Source organism: Lathyrus oleraceus, chromosome 5, assembly GCF_024323335.1.
Source record: "Lathyrus oleraceus cultivar Zhongwan6 chromosome 5, CAAS_Psat_ZW6_1.0, whole genome shotgun sequence".
Lineage (NCBI taxonomy): Eukaryota > Viridiplantae > Streptophyta > Magnoliopsida > Fabales > Fabaceae > Lathyrus > Lathyrus oleraceus.
The window spans coordinates 196,063,756-196,072,908 of NC_066583.1; the positions used below are offsets into that span (position 1 = coordinate 196,063,756).

Here is a 9,153-nt window from a genome sequence, read left to right on the forward strand (position 1 = left end):
GTGTCTCCTCTTAAACCTAACACACACGCGCCAATTGGATTGACAGTACTAGATGTATAAGCCAATCCAATTGGCGTCACCTCTTTAACTTAGAGAGGAAACGTCAATTCATCTGACATCAGTTCTTCAAAGTGAGGTAATTTGAGAATTAATGTGAAAAATGAGTTATTTTGAAAAAATGGATTATTTGAATAAAAATTTCGAAAAATTCGGTCTTAAATATAAATAAGAATTAAAATATGTTATGTAAAAGTTTAATTCAAAATATTTTAATTTAATTTTAATTTATACTATAAATATTTATGATTCAATAGTCTCCCAAATAAGAGAAGAAAATGGAAGAAAGAACATAAAAATACTTCACTAACAACAAGTACATCAAATCACAACAATAGCAACGTGCATCAAAATCAAATCAAAGAAACCAACAAAATTTCCTTCCTATACAGTGAACTCCCATCCACCAAACCCCATGCTGGCATGTAGTCTTTGCGCCTGCCACCACATGGCATTCTCCGCCACCTCCAACAATGCCGCAATCTTTCCGTTCCGGTTGGAATTTCACACCAAGCATACTCCACGAACAACACACCTCGTCACCGCTCAACTTTCCAACTCCTTTTCCATTCATTCCGATTTCGATTCTCAGGTCAGCTTTCCCCTTCACACTACACTCTTTCCAATACCGCACTTCCGGTTTTTATCGTTAATCTCTAAATCCCTATTTTCATCGTCCAATTTAATGGGATTTTTTTTGAAATTTTTTTAATTTTATGTTTTGTTTGTAGAACTTGAAGTCCATTGAATCCCATGATGCATCAAGGTTGCCTTGGATTGGTCCACTTCCAGGTGATATTGCTGAAGTGGAAGCATATTGTAGAATTTTTAGAAATTCTGAAAGGCTTCATTCTGCATTAATGGATGCTCTGTGTAACCCTTTCACCGGTGAATGTAGTGTTTCAGATGATGTTCCTTCCCATGAGAAACCTCTCCTAGAAGATAAAATAGTTTCTGTACTTGGATGTATGGTTGCGCTTGTCAAGGGCGGGAGAGAGGATGTTCTTTCTGGAAGATTTTCTGTGATGTCTCGCTTTCGTGCTTCTGAGGTTAGCAGCATCGTGGGGGAAACCCTCCCCCCACTTGCTTCTTTCAGGAGCGAGATGAAAAGGTGCTGTGAGAGCTTGCATGTTGCTCTCGAGAACTATTTTGTTGCTGGTGATGATCGAAGTTTGGAGGTGTGGAGGAAACTTCAGAGATTGAAGAATGTATGTTACGATTCTGGTTTTTCTCGCGGAGAGGATTATCCGGGTTCTGAACTATTTGCAAACTGGTGTCCTGTATATTTGTCCAGTTCCGAAGAGGACTTGGAAGGTAAAGAATCTGAAGCTGCTTTTTGGATAGGTAGCCAGGTAACAGAAGAAGGCCTTAAGTGGCTACTGGATAGAGGATATAAAACTATTGTGGATCTCAGAGAAGAGACAGTAAAAGATAATTTTTACCAAGCTGCTGTGCATGATGCTGTTTCATCTGGAAGTATTGAATTGGTGAAAATCCCGGTTGAAGTTGGGGCTGCGCCAAAAATGGAACAGGTTATGAGGTTTGCATCTCTTGTTTCTGATATTAGCAAACGGCCAATCTATCTGCACAGTAAAGAAGGAGTTCGGAGAACGTCTGCGATGGTTTCCAGGTGGAGGGAGTACATGGCTCATTCTGCGTCACAGTGTGTTTCTAATCAAGCAGTTATTTCCAATGACATGGTATCAGATTTTACAAATGAAGCTGGGAAACTGCAGGATTCAGAGCCTGCTGAGAGATCCTCCCTGGAAAAAGATACTGATTTGTTGCAAGAGGGTTTAGGTGCAACTCATAGTTCTGTTGACTCATTTGACCTGAGTACATCTCCAAATAAGATTAATGAAGAAACAAAAAGTAATGGGACCTTAGGTGGAATTTTTCCCAATGATAGGACTTCATCACAAGCCATGACTGCTGATGGGGACAGTTATTTTCCAACTTTCTCCAGCAAAACTAACCCTTTGGAAGCTCAAGTTCCTCCTCATGACATCTTTTCCAAAAAAGAGATGTCCAGATATTGGGAAAGTAAGAAGATTTCAAAACTCTCTTGTTCTAGTAATCAAGTCAAAAGGTTGGAATGCTTGCCAGATTCAAGGAACATGCATAATAGAAGACTGCAGGGGCAAGTGATTACCAACCGTGGTCATAATCCTGAACCTAAAATTGTGGGTCCAGCAGGAAGTTCCAATGGGTCAGCTCAGATTGCAGTTGGTAACAAGTTGAAGTTAGTGAATATGAATACATCCAGTTCTGTAAGGACAACAGTAAATGCTTTTAGTGAAAGAGAAATGTATTGCATGCCTGATGCCAACGATATTGATAATACAACTAACTCTCAAAGGATTTTAGCCGATGAGGATAAGGTGGGGGAAGGCTCTGGATTCACTGAAGGGGACATGTGCGCATCTTCAACAGGAGTTGTAAGGCTGCAATCAAGAAAAAAAGCAGAGATGTTCCTAGTACGAACAGATGGATTTTCTTGTGTGAGAGAGAAGGTGACCGAGTCTTCTTTGGCCTTCACGCATCCAAGCATTCAGCAACAAATGCTAATGTGGAAATCTACCCCAAAGACTGTTTTATTGTTGAAAAAGCCTGGGAAGCATCTCATGGAAGAAGCTAAAGAGGTAATATTTTTACGACGCCTATAAGCACCCAAGTTATTAAAAGTTTCTAACATTAATGTTTAGGAGAAAAATTATATTTTAGTACACATGATGGGGTATGTTCTGTTGTGGTGGCGAGGGGAGAGGCATTTGAGGTCAGGTTCAGGGTGGGATATGTTCTGTTATGGTAGCGAGGAGAGGCATTGAGGTCAGGCTCAGGGTGGGTGCTAGTTGCTCTATAAAGACGCTTAATAGAAAAACTGGAAATGGATTTAGCATCAAATTCGTGAGCTTTGGCACTATCCATATAGTTTTGTTTCTGCTCTTGTAGTTATATTTACATTATATATTTGTTGCTCCATTTAGATGAAGAACTATATAGCTGTAGGGTGGGCCTCATTTACGCCCAAGCTCGTTTATATGGGCTTAGTACAGTAGACGTGGGAAGGTTGAATAAATTGTACTTCACATGATCCAAGCTTGCACTGGCTGTTGTTTTGCTCCGCTTAGCGTAATTGCACTTCTTCATGCAGAAATATTAAATGTTGATCGTTTTACTTTGCTCATCTTAGTGTTATTGCACTTTTTCATGTAGAAATATTAAATTTTTTGAACTGAGCTCTAATTACACTGGTGGTTTTAAATTTCATATCTTTTTTAGTTTAATGATTAAATATCTGGTTTATCCTTTATTTATTTTTTATTTTAGAAAACTTTCTAATTAAAATATTTCAAATAGAACTTTTTATTTGACTGAAAATATGTTACGGAATGTGAGAACTTGGAAATGCAGTTCTGAACTATAACCGGTATTCGAACAGCACCTTTGGTACTTTGGTAGTTCTTACTGAAAATGAGTATTTATTCAGAATTTTGCAATTAATTTGGCTAAATTCATTTTCAGCAGTTTCTTTATCTAATATATGCAGGTTGCTTCTTTTTTATATTACCAAGAGAAAATGAACGTATTTGTGGAACCGGATGTGCATGATATCTTTGCTAGAATTACAGGATTTGGATTCGTTCAGACCTTCTATATACAAGATACTTGGTATTGGAGTTTATGAATTATGTGCAATGACTTCATTTCCCCCCTTTATATAGAAACTTTGCTTCATTAAATGATTTGATTACTTATATAATGCCTTTGATTCAGTGATCTTCACGAGAAAGTAGATTTTGTGGCATGTTTGGGGGGAGATGGCGTTATATTGCATGCTTCAAATCTATTTAGAGGCGCTGTTCCCCCTGTTGTGTCATTTAACCTTGGCTCCCTTGGTTTTCTGACTTCTCATAGTGTATGTTTATCAAACCCATAATTTATTTCACTATATAGAAATACAGGTATCTTTTTGTCCATTTGTTTGATTTTAATTCTGTTTTCTATTTTCAGTTTGAAGACTACAAGCAGGACCTACGACAAATCATCCATGGAAATAATAAACGAGATGGTGTATACATCACTCTCAGAATGCGTCTTCGATGTGAAATTTTTCGTAAGGGCAAAGCTATGCCAGGGAAAGTATTTGATATTCTGAATGAAGTTGTTGTTGATCGGGGTTCTAATCCGTACCTTTCAAAGATTGAATGCTATGAACATGATAGGCTTATAACAAAAGTGAGCTTGACCATGTATTTGTTGTCTTCACAACAAATCTGTATACATCTGTATTCTATGGAGAGCCGTCACCATTCTAAATTTAAACACCTTTTTGAAGTAGTGTTGTGTCTTATATACTATCGTTGTCTTTCAGGTACAAGGTGATGGAGTGATCATAGCCACCCCCACCGGAAGCACTGCTTATTCTACAGCTGCTGGAGGTTCCATGGTAAGTTTGTCCCAGAGTTGTATTTGTCCGGAGCCTGGTTTGAGCTTATACTGATTATTGAATTAGATAGATGGATTGGCTATTTGGCTTATATGTGCCTTGGAATACTTTGATAAACAATGATTACAAGGTTTTACTATTATGGTTTATCCAAGCCTTCCTCAAGGTTTCACTATTATGGTTTATCCAAGCCTTCCTCACCTGCACTTTCTGAAAGAGCCGTTGAACATTTTCCTATACTCATTCTTCATTGCAATACACATGGCAGCTAAAGATAACTTGATAAGATTCTTTATTATATTCTGAAGAGGCTTAAACTAGAGATTTGATCTAAGTTGTAGACTAGCCAGCAATCATTTTTCTACTACTTTGCAAATGTCAGTGGTCAACAATGCTGAATGAATTCCAGATAACTTCCCCGGAACATAGTTCTCTGCCACCCTCTTTTTTGTTTGCCCATTTTGTGAAATAAAGAACCCAAAGTGCTCTTTTCCTTCCTTTCTTCCTTCTCTTAAAAGAGATTTCATATAACTCATACTCACATTATGTCATCCCTTAAAAAAATTAAGTTTTTCTTCTTTTTATTCTAACTGTAGAATAAAATCCAAATATTTATTATTAGGATTAAAATTAGCAACTAATAATAGCAATTAATATTTGTTGTATTTATTCTATATGCTATTATAAATAGAGGTGAGTGTAGTTCGATTTAGACACAAACAAATTCAACACTAACATCCCTTCTATCATGTGAAAAGTGAAATAACAAACATCTGTAGAATAGTCAGTCACTCAGAATATGTCATACTACAAACTCTTATTCCACTTATGGATTACCGAACAACCAGCTTTCGAGGATTTTCCATGCAAACTACAAAGTTGTAGCTACTTTGTACAAGTCACCTTGCATAATTAGTAATTTCTTTATTATGATTTCTTAAGTTCTACGAGATATACATCTTCCATTGTCATGATAATTGCAGGTCCATCCAAATGTTCCATGCATGCTGTTTACCCCAATCTGTCCACATTCACTTTCATTTCGACCAGTTATACTTCCAGATTCTGCTCAACTTGAACTAAAGGTGAAGTTATCATTCTTTATGCGGTAAACATACCATGCTTGATGTTCTTGTTTCCACAATTACATGTTTCATTGTTTATTCTGCATTTTCTATGCCAGCAAATGTTTCCATTGGTTAGCTATATTTTGTTGTCTCTCAAACATGTATTGGTAAAGGCTACATGGTTAAAATCACAGTTATAAAAACCACTCAATTTAGGGAGTCATTTGTTTCATATGATTTGGAATTTACAGGTTAAATAATGATTTAATGATTTAGGGTTTTATAATTATGATATCAGTATTGAGTAATGTACGATTTATTGTTTGCAGATTCCAGAGGATGCTAGAAGCAATGCCTGGGTTTCATTTGACGGGAAGAAAAGGCAGCAGCTTTCAAGAGGAGATTCTGTACGAATATCTATGAGTCAGCATCCTCTTCCAACAGTTAATAAGTTTGACCAAACAGGTGATTGGTTTCATAGCTTGATTCGCTGCCTAAATTGGAATGAAAGACTTGACCAAAAGGCCCTATAAAGCACGCGAGGATGACAATCAGATATGCGTTATTCTGTTGTATAGACTTAATTGTGTAGTTATGGTACAGATTATAGTTATACATTAAGATAGCAGAACTTTAATATAGTATACTGGTTACTACAAATTTCTCACATTGGCTTCCCACGACAATATAGGGTTTGCTAATGGTTTCTCCACATTATTGTAGCGGATTCGGTTGTACACTGACATTGAAAGCTATAAATAGTTGATCTTAAAAGCAGGCAGCTCATTGTCTCATCTCAAAGTTTATCAGTCTGCCTGACTGCAAACTTCCTTATCTCATATACTAGTAGTAGTTATAGTTTGTAATTGTACTACCATTGCTATTTGGAATCTGGATCTTTTCTCTCTATTTCAACAGTGTAATAACTATGCACCATTAATGCAAAAGAAATTTATGCACCATTAATGCGTGTCCAATCATATTTGTGTTGTATCTATGTACAACAACAACCAAGCCTTATCCTATTAAGGGGGGCTGGCTACATGAATCAACTTTCGCCATAATGTTCTAAACAAAATTATTCCCAACTTCACTGGGGATCGAACCCAGAATCTCTGGTTCCGTAGACCAGCGCCTTATCCATTGGGCCATGAAGTCGTGTTGCTGTGTTGCATTTATGTAGTGAGATATAATTGTCTATAAAACTCTTTTATGTTCTCAGTGCATAGTAATTCACTTTAAAAGAGAAAGGTAAAATATCTCAACTATTAATGAGAGGAACAATGATTAGATTTTAATAAATCTATCATCTATTGTTTTTTGTCAATAAGTGATTTGAAGGAGTCAAATTTTCATTTTCATGCATCATTGTGTCCTGGTTTGAAGAAAGTCCACCTTACAGATTGTGTCAATGGACTTGAATCTTAAAACTGCTATCTAAATTTATCATCTTTTTCCAAGAATTTTAAGACTTTATTAAGTGTTTGGCTATTTGAAGAGATCTGTATTTTCTAGAATGCTTAAGAGAGTGCTCAGAAACTGTACAAAATGCTTTAAATTGACTAAATCTACCGTAATGGGCAGCATAGTGCACGATACTGCCAACTAAGCGGGGTCTACGGCAGGGAGGGTACTGCAAATTTATCATCTATGCAACTTTGCCCATGCAATGAGAGAGGCAGTTTCAGGATTGGAACCCATGACTTCTGGATGACAAGGGAGCAACTTTACAGATGTGTCAACTGTCAAGGTTCGTCCTCTAGTAAATCTACTATAATAAAAATACTGACATATTAGTGTGCAGCAGTACCAATGCGGTATTAAAGACAGTTCCCTCCGTTTTTAAATATTAACTAAATATATCATATTTAATGATATCATTTCTAAATTACCCTTCCTGTGAAATATCACTGAAATAGAACAGGTAAGCAGTACTCAAGGGGAAGAGAGAAACTCGCGAAGGATAACTTTAGAGTAGAATTTATGTAACAGTAGTATTATACAAAGCAAGCCCAGGTGAATGCATACATTCTCCCACCATGACAGTTAAAGATAAAGCCAAACGTTCTAGAAAACGAAAATACTAATACCCACAATGGCTCCCATTATAGACAGAATGGTAACCATGTGGTATTCTTTGCTATTGTCAACCATGTCTTATAAAACAAAGACCCATAAATAAAATAAAGATAAAAGACGATTTTTGTTTTTCCATATTTCTATACGAAAGCAAGTGTTTTTTTTCTTTCAAATGGCTTTAACAGCTCTAAACCTCGGTTCCTTGGGGAGGAACTTCTGCTCAGCATAGATAGACATGTAGTCGCCGAAAACAAATTTAGGATAAGTATCATCGACTTGTTGGTTTTCTTTTTCAGTCAATTGTGGTGCAGGACTTATGGTGGCTTTGAGTGGCGGGTTATAGAAGGATGCAATTGACCTCCTGTTCCCATCTGTAGCGCTCAGAACCCTATGCCAACAACTCTTGTATCTGCCATTGCTCAGCACCTCAATCTGATCACCAGTGTTGATCACAATGGCATTTGGCAAAGGTTGGACATCAAGCCATTCCCCATCTTTGAGCATTTGAAGACCTCCTGCCTTATCATCTTGGAACAGTAGGATGACACCTCCTGCATCAGTGTGAGCTCGTAGTCCGTTCACGAGTTCTGGATAGGGACAAGGTGGGTAGTGGCTGACCTTAGTGCCAAAGAAAGCATTGTCTCCTTCTCCACCATTCAGCGCTTTCTTAATGTATCCTTTTGGTAAGCCCAGATTCTCATCCATAACTTCCGTGAGTTTCTCCGCCAGTTTCTTTAACTCAGACCGATATTCTGACATGGTTTCCCTGTCATTTATATGAGAAGTCAGTTATACCTATTATGCCAAATCACCTATTGTAGTGAGCAAGAGTAGCAAAGCTTAATCTTTTACCTGAAACTTTGTGTATTTTCTGGCCACTCATTATCATCAAGTAGAGTGATAACATCCTCCCAGTCCACATTCTCCAACTTTTCACTGCTTTTCTTTTCAGCTATATCATGCAGAAGCTTAACTGTTGCAGAGTTCTTGAAATTCTCCTCTCTTTCCAGCTTATAGAACTCAGAGGTAACCTTCTTCACCCTTTCAAGAAGTTCCTCAGAAATGCCATGATTGATCAACTGTAAAACAAACTATAACCATTAACATACATATACAGTATACTTAACACCGGAAAAAAAAACTGAGAAAGAAAGAAGCTAAATCCATTATATTAAAGTACCTGGAAGAATCCCCATTCTTCACAGCCATTAGCAATCAGTGCCATAGTTTTGGCTCTTTCTTCACCATTCAGGTTTGAGAAATCAATGACTGGAACTGCCATTGGATCAGAAAAGGAGAGTATATAATAAGTGTGTGAATATGAAAGGTTGTTTGAGATTTGTGTTTGGTGTGATTTGTTAGAGGTGGAGGTTTGGGTATTTATAAGAAAACATATCCTACCATATTGGATGTCAACCAATAAATAGTTATAATAAGTTACCTTTTAAAGAAAGCAGCCGTTAGAGTTAGGTAACGGACGGTAACAGATTTGATTATTTA

At 37.1% G+C, this 9,153-nt stretch overlaps 2 protein-coding genes and 1 non-coding gene across 3 annotated transcripts; 1 reads left to right on the forward strand and 2 right to left on the reverse strand.

Annotated features, from left to right (window-relative positions):
• The first annotated feature begins 320 nt into the window (after positions 1–320).
• On the forward strand, positions 321–6,368 carry LOC127082761 (NAD kinase 2, chloroplastic). The gene is made up of 8 exons (XM_051022995.1): positions 321–649; positions 789–2,699; positions 3,608–3,729; positions 3,835–3,976; positions 4,072–4,296; positions 4,433–4,507; positions 5,491–5,592; positions 5,904–6,368. Exons 1-8 carry the CDS (start codon positions 473–475, stop codon positions 6,105–6,107), a joined length of 2,958 nt encoding a protein of 985 aa, XP_050878952.1. The 5' UTR covers positions 321–472; the 3' UTR covers positions 6,108–6,368.
• Positions 6,369–6,659: 291 nt separating this feature from the next.
• Positions 6,660–6,732, reverse strand: TRNAR-ACG (transfer RNA arginine (anticodon ACG)). Its single transcript has one exon. It is a non-coding gene; the product is annotated as a tRNA-Arg (tRNA).
• Positions 6,733–7,528: 796 nt separating this feature from the next.
• Positions 7,529–9,054, reverse strand: LOC127082762 (1-aminocyclopropane-1-carboxylate oxidase 5). Its single transcript, XM_051022996.1, has 3 exons — positions 8,834–9,054; positions 8,506–8,732; positions 7,529–8,419 (listed from the first exon to the last, which is right to left on the reverse strand). Exons 1-3 carry the CDS (start codon positions 8,933–8,935, stop codon positions 7,822–7,824), a joined length of 927 nt encoding a protein of 308 aa, XP_050878953.1. The 5' UTR covers positions 8,936–9,054; the 3' UTR covers positions 7,529–7,821.
• Positions 9,055–9,153: the final 99 nt, after the last annotated feature.

Coding starts and splice junctions, on each gene's coding strand:
- LOC127082761 (XM_051022995.1), top strand. CDS start 473: ATGCTGGCATGTAGTCTTTGCGCCTGCCACCACATGGCATTCTCCGCC. Junction 3,730..3,834: donor TTCTATATACAAGATACTTG/GTATTGGAGTTT, acceptor CCTTTGATTCAG/TGATCTTCACGAGAAAGTAG. Junction 4,297..4,432: donor ATGATAGGCTTATAACAAAA/GTGAGCTTGACC, acceptor GTTGTCTTTCAG/GTACAAGGTGATGGAGTGAT.
- LOC127082762 (XM_051022996.1), bottom strand. CDS start 8,935: ATGGCAGTTCCAGTCATTGATTTCTCAAACCTGAATGGTGAAGAAAGA. Junction 8,733..8,833: donor AAGAATGGGGATTCTTCCAG/GTACTTTAATAT, acceptor TTTGTTTTACAG/TTGATCAATCATGGCATTTC. Junction 8,420..8,505: donor GAAAATACACAAAGTTTCAG/GTAAAAGATTAA, acceptor TATAAATGACAG/GGAAACCATGTCAGAATATC.